At 42.6% G+C, this 17,889-nt stretch overlaps 1 protein-coding gene across 1 annotated transcript in view; it reads right to left on the reverse strand.

Annotated features, from left to right (window-relative positions):
- The window catches only part of ITGB7 (integrin subunit beta 7), a 136,039-nt gene that overhangs the window by 107,594 nt on the left and 10,556 nt on the right, over positions 1–17,889 (reverse strand). The window contains exon 2 of the mRNA XM_073613567.1: positions 7,169–7,256. Within this exon, the coding sequence (XP_073469668.1) occupies positions 7,169–7,253 (85 nt within the window). The 5' untranslated portion in view covers positions 7,254–7,256. The remainder of the gene's footprint in view (positions 1–7,168; positions 7,257–17,889) is intronic.

The raw sequence follows: 17,889 nt of genomic DNA on the forward strand, positions 1-17,889 counted from the left end.
TGCAGCCGCACATCGGGACAATGTCTCACTGCTTGTGATTAGCGCTGTGCAGTGCCGACTTCCTGGCGGGCTCAGCACGTGCAGCTTGCAAACACGCCTGAGCTCATCCTTACTCCTTATTAAAAAGATATGAATACAAATGCATGATACCACCTGCAAATGCTACATTTTTATGAAATTGTTGTGGTGAGCAGAACCCCTTAACTACATCCACTAGTAAGTTTTATGCAATTACTAGGAGATGTTTTTGGACGGGGCTATATTATTCTCTGTGGATGACTTTCCCTCTATAGGTTTTGCTCATCAAGTAGTTGTAATCTTATAGCCAGGTATTTTTGTGGAATTCAGAAAGTTTTCTGTGATTTAACCTACAATTTAAAAAAGGATATAGTCTAGTCCAGGAGCCTAAATACATGTTTCAGGATTTAGGCTTCGTTCACACTAGCCTGCATGTTAAAATGCAGTGTTTTACCGGGCAGGCTAGTACAATGCTGGCTCCATATTTCAGTGTGTTTTCTCTTGTTATTGGAAGTGTCATAGTGATACGTTATTCATTTCACAGGACAGCAGTGAGGTGTATTGCATTGAATGCGGTGCCATCCAGTTCGCTGTACAGCACTGCGCATCACACCAGCAATTGTTTCCTATGTGTTATGACCTGTGCTTATCCAGTGTGGAAAAATGCAGGTCACGACAAATAGTGTCAACATGCCCTGGGTGTGAAGTATAAAAAATGGAGCAAAAAACAAATTTCATTCTTTGTAACGTTCGCTTTATCTCCTTTCTATATATGACAGCCCCATCAGAAACATACAGGTGTTTGTGGTTACCCTCAATCTGAAGAATAAAAAGAGATAACGTTTTTGTTAACACGTTGCATTCAGAGTGACTTTTCCCGTAATTTCCCTTAGACTTGGACAACAATGCAGAGGGTTTAGTTTGTTTCATGTCTGCCCATCTGGTAATAAACCACATTAATTATAGTTTTTAATTACAGTTAAAGCAAAATGCTTTTAATGAAATTAGAACTTTCAGTAGCCTAATAATAAGATTTACATAATTTTTTGACAGCTAAATATAGTTTAATTCCACATCATTGAAAATGTGGAGCTACCTGGAGATATTCTGTACACTACCCCCGCAATATTACCCTTTAAATCAGGGGTGCCCAACCTTTTGAGGAGTGAGGGCCACTTTAGCGACTTTGTAACCGATTGCGGGCAATAATGAGTGGAGCGGGCAGAGCAGACACAGACACAGCCTGCTCTACTCTATGGGCCCTCCGATCCGATCAGCTCAAACAAAAGGGGAGGGATCCCCTTCTGTTTTTTTAAGTGGATCGGATTGGAGATAGGCGGGTGTAAACGGATACAAGTCCGTTTATATCTGCCGCTCTATAGAAGTGAATGGAGGGTCCGATTGGGTCCACTTGAAAAACAGACAGGCGGACCCAATCAGACTGATCGCGTGAAAGGGACCTAAGGCTGCTTTCACACTGATGCGGTTTACCTGCACCTCAACTGAACTCAATCTTCACTTCTTCCTCAGGATTCCTGCAGGTATTGCTGGCTGCTACTGTTCCCCGAATGGGTATGGCTGGTGGCTGCTGCTGGCTGTCCTCCAGGGCTGGTTCTGCTGGCGGGTACTGTTGGCAGGTACTGCTGGCTGGTACTGTTGGCAGGCACTGCTGGTGGTTACTGCTGGCTGGTTCCCAACCCACCATCCCCAAGCATCAGTGTGACAGAAGCCGGCGCTGGGCGAAGCATGCAGCTCCAGTAGAGAGTAAAGCTGATGCTTCCTGTATCGCTCCTGTCACAGGTGGAGTACATTTTGTATCACTCTGCCTGTGATAGGAGCGCTATACAGGAAGCATCGGCTCTGGTTCCTCTAGCGCCATTCCTATTCTTCACATTGATGCTCAGGGATGACGGGTGGGGAACCCGCGATCTGGGCTTGCCAATCCGCCATCCCAGAGCAGGAGGTGGCGGGCCACATCAGAGGGCCAGCCAGCGGGCCAGCGGTTGGGAACCCCTGCTTTAAATCAATACATGCCCTTAAAACCAAGAAGTATAGGCTACAAATTCATCTTGTACTCTGGTATGTGGTTGTGCAATCTTTAATTTGCTACCCATAACCAGGGCCGTCTTTAATATTGATTGGATCCTGGGCAATTGTTAACTCCTTCTTTCCTGTACCTCGTAACCAGGCCATGGATCTTCATAATGCGGATTTGGTTCCATTTGCTACTGGAAACTGACCACTAGGGAGGGAGCCAGAAAATCGACCCCATCGCTACCGGTGGACCTGTCACCTTTACCGGGTACCATGGTTAACAACTGGTTGCTTGTGTCTTGAACTAGTACTTGGTTACTCATAGCAACTACACTATTTCTCTTGCTTACTTGCTGAGTAAACCCTTTGTAGAAGCTGGGCTTTACACCCCTTTGTGCTTTACAGACTCTGGTTCTTCTGATACGCCAGAACCAAGATGTACTTTGAATAACTTTAGACCAGGCTCAGAACAGTTGAGGCAACTTTACTTAAGAATCTTTCAGTCAGTAGCGGACACTCATGCAGGGTGCAGGGGCGCCGCCCCCCTAATCCATGCGCCCGGCCCCTAATCTACATGCAGAGTGCCGGATGCATGGACTTCAATGTGACGCATGGATTTCAAGAACACTGCGCCCGAGCCCGCCCACTTGTGTGACATTAGCAAATTAATATTCGCTAATGTCTTCCTGCTTCTACTCCTGGCCAATCAGGAAGCAGGTCCTGGGACACGATTGGCCAGGGAGTCTTAGGACTCCTGGCCAATCAGGTCTCGGGACTCTCTTCCTGTTCGGCCAGGAGGAGAAGCAATGGCCCCAACTCTTCCCTCTGCAATCTGCAGGCCATGTGTAGCAAGGAGCAGCAGGTAGAGGGGCAGCAACAGCCTCTTCCAGGAGCCCTTCCCCGGATCCAGAAGTGCATCAACATCATCACCTCATCATCATCCTCCTCCCCACACCTCTACTGCAGCAACAGCGAGAGGAGGCCGCCCATATTGACAGCTAAGGATAAGGCAAGGCCATGGATCACCGCCTTCCCATTCATCCGATCGATCAAGCCCCGGAGGGGTGGGTGGGTAGTGCGAGTGAGGGGGGCCAGGTTTGTTTGCCGCCCCCCTAAATAATTGAGCACCAGCTGCCACTGCTTTCAGTAATACAGTTCAATGTGAACAGAGTCCATTTCCTAAAGTAACTACAAATAAATGGCTGCCCAGGCATAATTCTGCAAGGCAGTAGGCCCTTGTGGCATTTCCCATGCTTGGATAATCTCCAGAACCCCAGTGGCTTCTCTGAATGATTCACAGCATGTCTTGCTCGAGAGTTGACAGAAAGCCAGCGAGAGCAGCAGCGGCCCCCGAACCCAGCCTTCTCCCATTTTTATATTATTGGTGAGTAAGCTAAAACCCCAGGAACTGAGAACACACACTTAACTCTTTTCCCCCTCAGCCTGGGCCAGACATGAACTAATTAGTGCAGGCATTTCATCAGATTAGGTGACACGTCAGAATGTGTAATGGAAGTGAAGTTTCGTCGCTGCCATCTTGCTACACCTGCACTCCTCCACAGTAAGGATACACCGAGAAGGGGGCAAGCGGACATCTTGTTACACCCACCGGAGTTTTGCATTTTACACTTTTTTTAACAGTAAACTGAGTTTATATAGCGAAGTCCAGTACTTACAACTCCATGTGAATGTTTACATACTGAATTTTAAAAGCAGCGAATTTCTGTCCTATTAGCAAACCTGTGAGATCAGCAGGCTTGCTGCAGCTTTTAAAATTCAACATCAAAACAGTAAGACAGCGTTCTAAGTACTGCATTTCACTATATAAACTCAGTTTACTGTTATAAAAACTTGTCAAATGCAAAACTCAGGTGGGTGTAACAAGATGTGCGCTTGCCCCCTTGTGTACCCTTACTGTGGAGGAGTGTGGGGTGTAGCAAGATGGGGCGAGGAAACATCACTTCCGTTACACCTTCTGACAGGTCACCTAATCTGATGAAACACAGGAATAAACAACCTGACAAGTGCAGGTTAGCTGCAGTCATGTGCATTGCTCTATGCACACTACAATTCCCACAGTCCCTAGTCCATCTCGGGAGCAAGCAAGAGAGGATGGCTAGGTTCCCACATACAGTGGGACCATTGAGAAAGTATGTAGCCACCCTCTAACAGGAAGTCAGGTCACAGCAGCAACAATAAAGTTGAGTTGAGAATATTTTTTTTTTTCTTTAAACCAGACTTTCATGCCACTTTATGATCATGTTAATAGCCTACATACAGCCATTAATAACTATGCCTCAAAGAAAACCTCTGATGAGAGAAACATAGAGGGTGAATTGTTAATTACCTGAATGTCAGGTCTTCTGGAGTCAAAATCTGAAATCACTGATCTAAAATAAGTATGCAGAAAATTACTTCTTGACTTTTCACTGACTTACCTGACAAGCATGCTTGTTTCCATATAACTGGTATTTAGCAATTTTGAAAAATAGGTCAGCTTTAGTTACCCCCATGTTTCCTTCTTGACAGATTAATTTTATGTTTTTATTAAAAACACTTTTAGACATACAAAACAGCAAGCACAATTACAATCAGAAAAGGGTACATACACAAGGTGTGAGGCATTAAAAAAAGTGCTGATCTAGGGCTAAATTAGAAAAAGCCCCTTCTGTAATCCACACAAAAGGTAATAAAAAAGAGGAGAGAGACATGATAAGAGCACAATGTGCAAGGGGGCAGAAAGGGAAGTTCTGCTGAGGGTGGATATGAGCAACTTTATGAAACAAGTCATGTACTGTATATAAGTTACACATCTAAGCCATGCATATAAGGTTTCAATGGTCCCCGTAGAAATCTGCATGTGGACATTCATACACTATTAATGACAGGCTAAATACACCTGTATCACTAATTACAGGATAAATCTGTCTGGAGACTGCATAGGCGTGCGCAGCAGGTGTGTCAGGCATGCCTGGGCACACCCTAATCTCTCTATGCAGTGCCAATTCCCCCTACTGCCTGGGCCCCCCCCCCATGTTCCCCTCCCCCCGCAGTACTGCTGGCTTCCCTCCTCTCCTCTCCCCTCGGCTGCTGCGAGGGATGTTTCAGGATGGAGATTGGAAAAGGGCTAATAAATATGTAATTTACTGGCCCCTTCCTTTTCTAAATGAACACAGTGAACACACTCACTTACTATTCATTCATAACTGAAGCATAGTAAACTGTATTTACCTTGCTCCAGTTTGTGAATGAACAGTAAGCCGCTCAGCACAGAGCACTTCCCATTAATTCACTGTCCAGTGCAGCTGGAGCTGCATTGACAGGCATGTGTGTTTGAGCTTTGGGGCGCACACCCTAATGCAATAGGCTGTGCACAGCTATGGGAGACTGGATGATGATGTACCAACCATACAAGCCATGCATATACGTTACACATCTAAGTCATGCATATAAGGTTTTGGTGGCCCTGTAGCAATCTGCGCATGGACCTTTAGACCTACTACTGTATAAATTGTCTTGGTGGTTCCTGGTAAAGCATGTATATGGATATTCTCTTCTTTGATAAATCACAGGTTATGTCCACCTAGAGTCTCATACCAAGAGCATTTAAGTGTTTGGATAACAACATTACAGCATTCATAGGTTGGTTCATGTCACCTTCGATGTGCTGGTTTCAACTTTTTGATGTGCTACATCCTCAGCAACACAGGAAGCTTTTACTGAGCCCTCTTGGAAAACAATCTGGATGATATTGTTTTAGCATATTGTTGATTTGCAATTCTACAGGTGTCCTAGTGATTGTAGGACTAACCATTTCACAGATCCTGCTGCTATTCTGAGAGAGCACCACTACTACTGTTTTATGATTATTACATCCTTATCTGTATATTTGGTATAAGATTTTTAATTTATTGATTTATACTGTAGGATGTATTTATATATGTTTCGAAGATCATTTTGGGAGTATCTTGGGTTTTAGTAGGTACTGTATATCTGTGTTTTTCACTTGTGTCTGTGTCTCTTTATACTTTCTATGTAATAAAATGTATTTGTTATACAGTTAGCTGCGGATGTCAGAGATGTTTTTTATAAATGTCTTCTATAAATATATATCATAATTTCTTCAGAAGCCCTATAAAAGTAGATATTTTTTACAGAAGGCGTGTCTTGTGGTTTTCTGCTGTGGGCTCCGGAATTATTATTCATTTATGGTTAACTATGCTAGGTGTGGGCTTTGAGGTCTGTTTTCAAAATTGTTGTAATTTCTGTCTTTTGAAACATATAAGAAAAAACATCCGATTCCACCTAAGGAATTATTCTGGTACTTAAAAATTAAACATATTTTAATAGACACCGAAAGAATATAGCCTCCAACCTTACAAATAATGCAAAACAGACCCTCATGCCCCAGGCATGATCACACATATCTGTTCCAAACTCCCACCTAATTTGCATTTACAACTCCCAACCTACACTAATGGGAAACTAAACTTTGCAGAACACTCTGGAGAGAAGAATAGACCTCCTTTAGATGTCCACAGCCAAAAGTTCTGCAACTTTAGCTGCTGTGAAGCCAGCTACAGAGTATTATTTTGGTAGTACTTGGTCCAAGCCTCTATCTCAAAGGCTATCCCAACCAATCCCCAAAATTGATTTAGTGGCTGTTTGCTACCTGATACATTCAGCTACACTTGGTGGTACTTTCATAGGAATAGAAGTTTTTGGATGTGAATTTATCAGACAATTTTTATGGTGTTGCAATGCAGCATTTAAAAAAGGAGAGAGGGAAAAAAAAAAAAAACCTTAACGCTATACTGCGCAAAAGACTTGATGGATGAAGAAAGCACCAATTTAAAAAAAAACACATAACTGTACAGCAGCGAAAAGGACCAAAGCTAAAGCTTGGAAGTCCATGATTTTACACTTCCAGCACAGAGTCTCCCACATAATATTTTTTTATGATGAAACTTACTGCCATATAAGATGAAAAAGTTGTCAATTTTAAACAAATCCTGAACCCATGGATGGAGCACTACCACCTATGATCCACATAGCTTTGGCAGCTACGGCACTTGGCCTCCAGTTCTTTATATAATTATGCATTAAAATATATTACCTGCTTGAGTTTCTGTCTCCTGTATTCCAGATGTCCCAAGGATCAGCAACAAACCAACACCACAAATTAAAGCCACAGACTTCATGTTCTGGAATAAGAAAACATTTAACATTTGTAAACACATTTAATTTAATTGTGCTTAAAAAAACTGTAATTTCTTGTGAGCATAAATATGACAACTATGGACCTGGATTTGAACATTCAAAATATCCCGTAGTGTCAAGTGAACAATTCGATGCAGACATTGGAAGAGATTACCTCAGAGACTGCCATGATTAATAGATTACCAACCATGAGGGTATGGACCACATCTAAGGACCTTGAAAAGGAAGTCACTGTGTTGTCTATTGCAACAAATCATCCTCTTAATTTTCTTACCGGCTGCTACATAAGGCAGTGTGTGTTTTGTAACCTAATATTCTATCTATAATAGATAATAAATATACTAAATAGCAAGAATTTAAGTCTGTACAAATCTTCATGACATGTGTAACACCAGTGCTCTTGATTCTGTTGAACAGACACCTTATTTGAAGGAATCATATACTACATACTAAATGCATATAAGTGACAGTTGTGTTGCTTATAAACTTTATTGTGGCTTTCTTAAATATAATGTCCCACTACCACAAAGCTTTATGCATTTTCAAAGACTATATGTTTCCTGACACACCTAGTAATACTTCAAGCATTGCTTTCATTTCATTATCTTCTAATATACCTTCAGCAGGGAAGGGGAAAAATGTAAACTACAATTAATACAAGCATATGCACAAAGGGAACAGTCACTGGTGACTTTCAGATATAATGCTTTTTAAAAGTATATTGTTAATTACTAAGCAGCCCTCAACAATATGGATTGTAAGCTTGCCAAAGGGATTGAGAAAATTCAATGGAGAGTACAAGTGGAAGAACTCTTTCCCAAGACCCATTATCACTACCCCTGAGTGGGCTTTTATGACAATAGTTTCTCAAATGTATTTAGTTATTTATCCTGTTTCTGTATATGGTCCTGCCATTTTTTCTACTTTACAAAAGAATTCTGAACCGATCAATGCCTGCCTTAATATATAATGTCCCTACTACAATCAACCACACACTCCTGAGCCAATTTACATAACATGTTTTGGAAGAAAATAGGAGCAAAAGAACCCACAAAAAGCCTGCTATTTTATATGACTTTTTTAACCAACTTTTTCAATTATCTTGGACTCTTTCATTCGTTCGTTTGGTCTGGTGCACCTTTCTGTCTTTCTATGGTTACAGTAGAAAGATATTTGATAAATATGATATATGCAGATATATAAGCTGACACTCTAGGAATAAAAGCATTTAATTAAACATATTCCTCCATAGCCACAAAGGATATACATCTTTTGTAGTAAATGCCTTTACAAACCCAGATATTATTTTGCAAAATTAGCAGAGACATGCACCATCACTGTGCTGTACGTGCCCTGTGCAGAGAGCAAAGCTGTGGGAGAAATTCACCATATCTTCCTACTACAAGCTTCCTGCAGAAATCCATGGGGTGGGGGAGGAGCAGATTCCAGACCAGTCACCCTGCACATGGAGAGAGAGCAGCAGTAATTGGTCTTTATGCAAATATGCGGCCTCTCGGCGGGTTGGCCTTGGTGCAGAGCGCCCGCATATTTGCACGCATTAGTGAAAATAAAGCTGTACTGAGCGCGCACCCAGCACAGATACCGGTGGCTAACAAAAAGCTCCCGATCGCTACTTGTGATTGGGAACTTTCCGATCATGTGACCGCCGTGATAGCCAATCATGGTGGTCACATGATCATAAATCCCACCCCACCTCCCGGCATCCTAAACCCCTTAATGGGCCAGGAGGCGATGTCTCCAAAGGGTTAGAGGAAACTGTAAAAAGTGTACAAGTTGTTTTATGCTGGAATACTGCAGAGATCTGGAAGATATATACACAAAGGAAACCAAAATTCAAATATGAATCCCGGATTTAAGCTTTAGGCTCAGCAACGCTTTACTTTTCATACCTCCTCTCTTGGACTCACTTTGGTCAGTAGCTCCCAGTTATCAGAGTGGCCCATATCTAATCTGATTTTTACTCTTCTAAGCTCCATTGTAAGAAAAGTTCACCCAGCTGGAACTTGGTGGACAAATCTAATTGTTTTCGACAAAATTGCTGTCGTTTTTCCACTTTCAAATTAATCTGTCAAAAAAACTGTAAAAAAGTTGCCAATTTATTGCCTAGTTGCTTGAACTTGTGGATGGTAGAGTGCTTTGTTTCTTGTTTTTACGAAATTGACTGAAACTTGATAGCTTTAAGCAGGTTATACACGCATCAAAATTCCCACTGAACCATCTGACCTTCTGTACTGCTGTCTATTCAACAGAATCTAACAACCAGCTTATGTCAAACAGTCATGCTGGAAAACCAACATTAAATCATTGCTTTCAGTCAATGGTTGCAGTGCTGATCAGTGTATTCTAATGGGATGGGGATGAAGTTCCCCCTGTCAGAATACAATGTCTCAGCAGGAGAGATCCCTGCATCCACAATGCTTGTGTGGATGCGGGGATCTGCCAGTTCTGTTTTTCCTTCAACCCTCTGGTTGAACGAAAAAAACTGAACATGTATACACAGCTTAAGGTGTATCTGGTCTCCCACAGTACACAAAACATGGAAATGCAATTATTTTAGTAAATATGAACTGCTAAATACCTTTTCTCATCAGCAGTATATAGCAGTCTTGTGATTTTTATCAGTGTCTGGTTAAAGCTTGTAGGAGGAGTTTTCATTCTCCCATGATTGTCCTATGGGAATGCAGGACCCCTGACCCTCTGTCTGGACAGTGCTGATTGGCCCTGTGCTGATCACATGCACTCTCCCAAGAAAAAAAAAACTCTCTAGCAATACGCGCAAAACTGAGCAAGAGCAGCCTGTCCCCAAGGCTCTGTAAATATCAGGAGATATATTGGAGGCAGTGGAAGAAGGAGAGGATCAGAAGAAATAGGATCAAACCTTTTTTAAACAGTGCAGAGGATTAACCTCTTAGGCTCCACAGTGAGTATAACAAGCATGCTTTACTGCATATACAGACTAATTTTACTGTGGTGGGTTTAGTAACACTTTTGTGAGAAGAAGCAGTGAAGTACAACAATACATACACAAAAATCATTGAAAAGACAATATTTTCCCTTTAATTGAGTGTGTCAGCGATTTTCATTTTCTGACTATAGATAAAATCTGGCAGAGAGTGTACCTCACAAATAATGATATGGTTTTCTTGTCTATGTGTTTAGATGCTATCTTAAAAAATGTGTACTGTTTATGTACACAGTGTGCACCTTGTCAGATCCAACAGCTGCCACTAGAATTTGTTACACATACCTCAGCGGACTATCTAAGCACCAACAGACTAAAGCTAGATATAGATGAATCAAAATTCATCCGATTCAACAGGGACTGGCTAATTTTTGATCCATGTGCGGCCACAGCCACTAATCAGTGTATTTTGACAACAGAGTCCCTGCTGGCAGAACACAATGTCTCAACAGGGTGGTGTGAGGAATGCCGCTGGCTGATTGAAAAAAAAAAAAAATGAGTACTCTTTCTTTGCAACCTCAGCAACAAAGACTAATGAATAGGAAACGCTGTGAAGCTTCCTGCTCATTCACAAACTGAAGCACAGTAAACACAGTTTACTATGCTTCAGTGATGAATGGACACAGAAGTGACAGATACAGATCACTCACTGTGTTTTTTCAAGAAAGGAAGGGGCCAGCAACTGACATATCTACTGACACCTTCCCCCGCTCTCTATCCTGAAACATCTCCCTTTGTGCCCATAGTAGCTTCTGGTGGTAGAGCAGAGGAGGAGAGGAGGGAAGTCGGCAGCCCTGAGTTGGAAAGGGGTGCATGTGCTAGAACCAATCCCCCTGCAGTGCAGCCTGAGGGAGAAGGAGGAAGAGATGCTGGCAGCACTGCAGGGGGAGGCAGAAGAGGATCGGAGGCTGCAATAAGACAGTATAGCCAGCCCTCCTGCTCAGCAGGTGCCTGGGCCACCCTTTTGAACTGATGGTGCTCAGGCCCAGTACAGGAGGGCTGGCTGTACTGCCTTATCAGCGGCCCTACCGCCCCCACATGTTTTAGTAAGAACATGTACTGTTCACAGTCTCTGCTGTTGTAAATCTCTGTATCGTTCACTGCCACACCAAGACAGGAATGTAACAGAGTTTTCACAATGGTAGCTTTACATAGGCAAAAGTTCTTTCATTTCTTTTTAAAGCATATTCAACACAGACATGATATTTAAACCTGACAGTTTTTATCTTCGACTTGCAAATTTTCCAAAAAAATTAGAGTGGCCTGGTGTTCAGTACGACTCCCCCATCCACTGCACACACTGGTTTGCCAAACCTCACTATTATCACACTGTGCTTTTGCTGCCTTAGTTCTTTATGCAATTAATATTGCACAGTACTGTCACATTTTAAAACCTGATATCCAAGCATTATGTCATTACACCCCAGCCTCTTTTTCCCTATAGTGTCCCCAAGACTTTTTTTCTTAGTTTGCCCAGTGATGTAGTTTTTCTGTAAATTCAGCCAATGTGACACTATCACAGGGCTGAAAAATCCCGCATCTGTGAGAGCCATGAGTAGTCAGTAGAACTACTGCTGTAGTAGTGTGTGTAGGCAGTTACAGGGGGACCACAGAACTCCCCTGTCGTCACCAGGATCCACAACCTTAGAACATCACTGTAAACTTGGTTCACCAATTCACCATAGTGAAATTATAAGTACATGTAGAGGGGGCTAACTGCAGCCTTCAAACCTGGCCTGATCTATTTTCAGTGCTCTGCAACCTGCTCCAGGGCAATCATGAGGATCACGACCGACAAAAGGTAAAAAGAAGAATGGCACAGACAGACCAGAGCCAGGGCAGCAGCTAAGGAACAGGTTACAGAGCCAACCAGAGATTATATTACAAGCTAGCTCCAGCAGTGGCTTGTATTACTGCAGATTAGGGATGAGTCCGATGTTCGAGTCAAACATAAGTTGGACTCGAACATCGGGTGTTCGCCCATTCGCCAAATTTAGAACATTATGGGGCGTTCGCGGCAAATTCGAGCACTGCAGAACGGCTCGGATAAGGGTCTGGTATGGATTTTGGGGGGCTCCACGCCATTTTTTAAAAAATTTTGTCGCGGGTTCCCCTTAATATCCATACCAGACCTGAGGGGCCTGGTGTGGATTTTGGGGGAGACCCCCACACCATTTTTTTTTTAATTTTGGCACGGGGTTCCCCTTAATATCCATACCAGACCTGAAGGGCCTGGTAATGGACTGGGGGGGAATCCACACTGTTTTTTTCAAATTTTTTTTATGTATATTGCCAGGATCCAGCAATACATTACAGCCGCAAGCAATTTTTAATTAAATTTTTTCCTTTAGAAATGTCATTTTGCTGCGGGACTGTTATGAACATGGGAAAGATGCACTACTTTACAGGCAGACTAAGGGGACACCCACACACAATCTTTAAAGGAATATTTAATTTTTATTGTTTCACTTTAAGCATTATTAAAATCACTCCTGAAAAAAGTGCAGTTTTAAAAAAAAATTTTTGCATTGATACATGTCCCCTGGGACAGGACCTGGGTCCCCAAACACTTTTTATGGCAATAACTACATATAAGCCTTTAAAATGAGCACTTTTGGAGGGCGCATGCGCAGAGCTCTGAAGATGGCCGCTTGAGCCAAGAGCTCCGCTCCAGCTGGGTACAACGGCGCCCGTAGTAGCTTGTACGGCGAACGCACAGCTCCGAAATTTCACACTGACACCCTATTTTCTTGGGAACAATAATTAAAACTTTGATTAAGAAGGACCCCAAGACGCAAATTGATTCTGTGGTCTCAGACAAAATTTCCAAGATTGCTGCCGCTATACAGAATACAGCCTCCAGCGCACTCTGCCTCACAGAGCAAACGCAAGTATTCTCCTCAGAGACTCTAACCTACACCTCAGGGCTTCAAACAGGTCACCCACAGGTGCTCACACCTCCACCAGCTTATACTGAGCTCCTCACTAGCCAAACAATATCTGAATTTGCCCTATCCCACTCAGGGCACAATTATACAGCTCAAACAGGCTCAATTCCCTCAGAGACTCTGTCCAGGGAACAGGCATTTCTAAAGGCGGACCTATTTCAGAAGTTCTCAGAACTCCTAGACAGGGGACTAGCGCAAACAGCGGCTAAAATTACTGGGGGCCGGAAAGCTTACTTTCAAAACCTGGGAACGAGAATTGACACAATAGAACACAAATTGGACGAAACAGTGGCTGCATCGAATCAAAATGCGAAACACATATACACAGTTCAGGAACAACTAGACTTCACTATTTCCAGAATCGATGACCTGGAGAACAGGTCCCACAGATACAACATCGGGATCAGGGAGCTACCTGAAACTGTTCTGGACATACCATCGCAGTCCAGGAAATGATCAGAACCATGCTACCTAACATCCCCCAGCACCATCTAGAACTGGATAGAGCCCACAGAGCTTTGGGTCCTCCTAAAAAAGATGGAAAAACCAGAGATGTACAGTCAGGTCCATAAATATTGGTACTTCGACACAATTCTAATCTTTTTGGCTCTATACACCACCACAATGGATGAAATGAAACAAACAACTGCAGATTTTCAGCTTTAATTTAAGGGTATTTACATCTAAATCAGGTGAAGGGTGTAGAAATTACAACTGTTTGTATATGTGCCTGCCACTTTTTAAGGGACCAAAAGTAATGGGACAATTGGCTGCTCAGCTGTTCCATGGCCAGGTGTGTGTTATTTCCTCATTATCCCATTTACAAGGAGCAGATAAAAGGTCCAGAGTTCATTTCAAGTGTGCTATTTTCATTTGGAATCTGTTGCTGTCAACTCTCAATATGAGGTCCAAAGATCTGTCACTATCAGTGAAGCAAGCCATCATTAGGCTGAAAAAACAAAACAAACCCATCAGAGAGATAGCAATAACATTAGGTGTGGCAAAATCAACTGTTTGGAACATCCTTAAAAAGAAAGAAAGCACCGGTGAGCTCAGCAACACTAAAAGACCCAGAAAACCACGGAAAACAACTGTGGTGGATGACCGAAGAATTCTTTCCCTGGTGAAGAAAACACCCTTCATAACAGTTGGCCAGATCAAGAACACTCTCCAGGAGGTAGGTGTATGTGTGTCAAAGTCAACAATCAAGAGAAGAATTCACCGAGTGAATACAGAGGGTTCACCACAAGATGTAAACCATTGGTGAGCCTCAAAAACAGGAAGGCCAGATTAGAGTTTGCCAAACAACATCTAAAAAAGCCTTCACAGTTCTGGAACAACATCCTATGGACAGATGAGACCAAGATCAACTTGTACCAGAGTGATGGGAAGAGAAGAGTATGGAGAAGGAAAGGAACTGCTCATGATCCAAAGCATACTACCTCATCAGTGAAGCATGGTGGTGGTAGTGTCATGGCGTGGGCATGTATGGCTGCCAACGGAACTGGTTCTCTTGTATTTATTGATGATGTGACTGCTGACAAAAGCAGCAGGATGAATTCTGAAGTGTTTCGGGCAATGTTATCTGCTCATAGTCAGCAAAATGCTTCAGAACTCATTGGACACAGTGCAGATGGACAATGACCCGAAGCATACTGTGAAAGCAACCAAAGAGTTTTTTAAGGGAAAGAAGTGGAATGTTATGCAATGGCCAAGTCAATCACCTGACCTGAATCCGATTGAGCATGCATTTCACTTGCCGAAGACAAAACTGAAGGGAAAATGCCCCAAGAACAAGCAGGAACTGAAGACAGTTGCAGTAGAGGCCTGGCAGAGCATCACCAGGGATGAAACCTAGCGTCTGGTGATGTCTATGTGCTCCAGACTTCAGGCTGTAATTGACTACAAAGGATTTGCAACCAAGTATTAAAAAGTGAAAGTTTGATGGATGATTGTTAATCTGTCCCGTTACTTTTGGTCCCTTAAAAAGTGGGAGGCACATATACAAACTGTTGTAATTCCTACACCATTCACCTGATTTGGATGTAAATACCTTCAAATTAAAGTTGAAGGTCTGCAGTTAAAGCACATCTTGTTTGTTTCATTTCAAATCCATTGTGGTGGTGTATAGCGCCAAAAAGATTAGAATTGTGTCGATGTCCCAATATTTATGGACCTGACTTTAATTGCCAAGCCCAATTTTTATTCTGTGAAAGAAGAGGTCATGAAACAGGCCAGATCTGCTCCCCAGATTATATGCCAGGGCTACCCAATCCAGCTTTTCGCAGATCTCTCCCCCTCCACGATTTAACGCAGGAGGGCACTGAAGCCATTATTGCTGGTCCTAACACAGAGAGAAATAAAATACAGATGGTCTTTTCCATTTGCAGTCAAGTTTTCTGACAAAGGAAGATCCTATTCCTTTTCCAGCCTCCATGAAGGGGAGAAAATACTACTACAACTCAAATTCATCTCACAAGAAGCAGAAATGGACACTTCTAAAGCCAGTAACAGCTCAGCGAAAAGACACAACCCGACGAGCCCACAATCTCCCGTATGGAACAAAGGAAAGATGAAGACAATTTAAGATAATGGCCCCACCTGGTCAAGGACTTTTTCCCCACTCTTTCACCATGTGTCTCTTTCGGACCTAGAGTCCGTACACAGATTTATCTGTGACCATTGTTAAGAGGTTTTCCCCTTCTACGTTCTTTTTGTTCGCTCTACCTGTTATATAGTTGTTCAATATTCCAGGGACTCACTTTTTTTAGTTTATACATTCTAACGATACTTTTATGTCTGATAACATTATATATACGCGGTAGACGACCACAGTCTCCTGGAAAGACTTTACTCTCTGGGGGTTGATACACTGCATAACTGTCTAAAGATTAATTCGCCGTACTATTGTTAATGATCATTTTTGTTATGGGTGCCCTGTGCAAGGGTGGTCCACATGCGCCTCCACCTACCCCTTGGTAACCCACAGGTCTCTGAGGGCTAAGTTGTCTGAACCCCACGGGTCAGACTCCTTTTGGTTTAGTCTCAGGTTTCGGGGGGTGTCTCCCCTCCTGAACCCTGGATTCACATGCTAGGAGACTTTTCTCTAACTTTTTTTCTCTCACCTCTTTCCTCTTCCTGCTCTATTCCCCTTTTAATATCCACGTGTCTAACCTTCTCATCTATTACAGAAATCCAGATTCTCAGATTAACGATGGTCACAGTCCACAGCACTTACCTGTTGGGTAAGGTCCTTGAAACGTTTATGGTCGGAAGAGTACCACTGGTGAGTGAGAACTTAATTTACGAGTGCACCTTTATTGGACTCCATGGCTGATAACACACACAGACCCAACTTAAAATAGCAACCCATAATGTGCAAGGTTTAAATTCACCAATTAAAAGAAGGAAAATTTTAGACTACTACAAATATCTCAAAATAGATATTCTCCTACTCCAAGAGACGCACTTTCCTATACGGTATGGTCCCAAATTTATACACCCACACTTCCCTCAATTTCACCTAGCCAGTGCAGAAAATAAAACCAAAGGGCTATCATTTTCTCAAAATCGTGTAAATTTGAGAAGACTTCAGAGTATGTTGATCCTGAAGGGAGAATCCTACTGGTACAAGGCATAATAGAAGGACATCGAAAAAATCTGGGCATCGTGGATAAGGGAACGGCAGATTACTGTGGCTTAAGGGGTGAAGGTGTCCATTTGGGGGTACCCTGAGGATTTAGCGATGAGATAATCCTGTTCCTCTCCCTGTCTCCCCCCCCGTGGCGGTAAGCCTCTAGATCATGGTAATTTAAATAGCGGGACCTAGCTCCCGCTTTCCCCCGCCCCCTATACTTGCCCAGTGATGAACCATACATATGGACCCTCCCACTCGTGGGGGCTCTCTCCCCCATCCTCTAGGATGTTTAGGATGTAATATGTTTTTCTTGATCACCCTGCATTGTCGCACTGTTTGCTGATTATAGTCTTTATGTCCTCTTTCTGTCTTTTCCTGTCCATGACACTTTACTGAATGGTTGGAACCTCCTGAACCAAAGATGACTGACAGAAAGTTGAATCAACTATACTATTATAGCTGCTGATTGTCAAGAATGTACCGCTGTTCTTTTGTTTTGAGTTCTGTTATGTTGTGATGTTATTCAAAATAAATAAACTTTATGTTAAAAAAAAAAAAAAAACAATGGAAGGACATCTTTACTCAATAGTATCATATTATGCTCCCAATAGGGTCCAAGCGGCTTTTTTTAAGACTATGATGAACACATTGAACCCCATTCAACGGGCACAGTCATACTTGGGGGAGATTCGAATGTTGCATTCAATCAGGGTTTGGATAAATCCATGAAAGATCAAATGACCTGCTCAACCAAAGAAAGCCACAAAATCGCCAGAATAATTCATGCTCATGGCCTTGCCGATGCCTGGGGGGAACTAAACCCATCTAAACAAGATTTCACACATTACACACACATTATCAGACCTCATAATACATATGCTAGAATACACCATATTCTGACCCCCACATTCCAACTACCATCAATACTCAGCGCTCGCATTAAAGACACAGCCCTCTCAGATCACTCGGTGGTCATTATAACTATATGTTCGGATGTACTAAGTAGGAAACGGGTTCAATGGAGACTTAATGAGTCCATTCTCTCTAAT

The sequence above is a fragment of the Aquarana catesbeiana genome, linkage group LG02, assembly GCF_042186555.1.
Source record: "Aquarana catesbeiana isolate 2022-GZ linkage group LG02, ASM4218655v1, whole genome shotgun sequence".
Taxonomy (NCBI): Eukaryota; Metazoa; Chordata; class Amphibia; order Anura; family Ranidae; genus Aquarana; species Aquarana catesbeiana.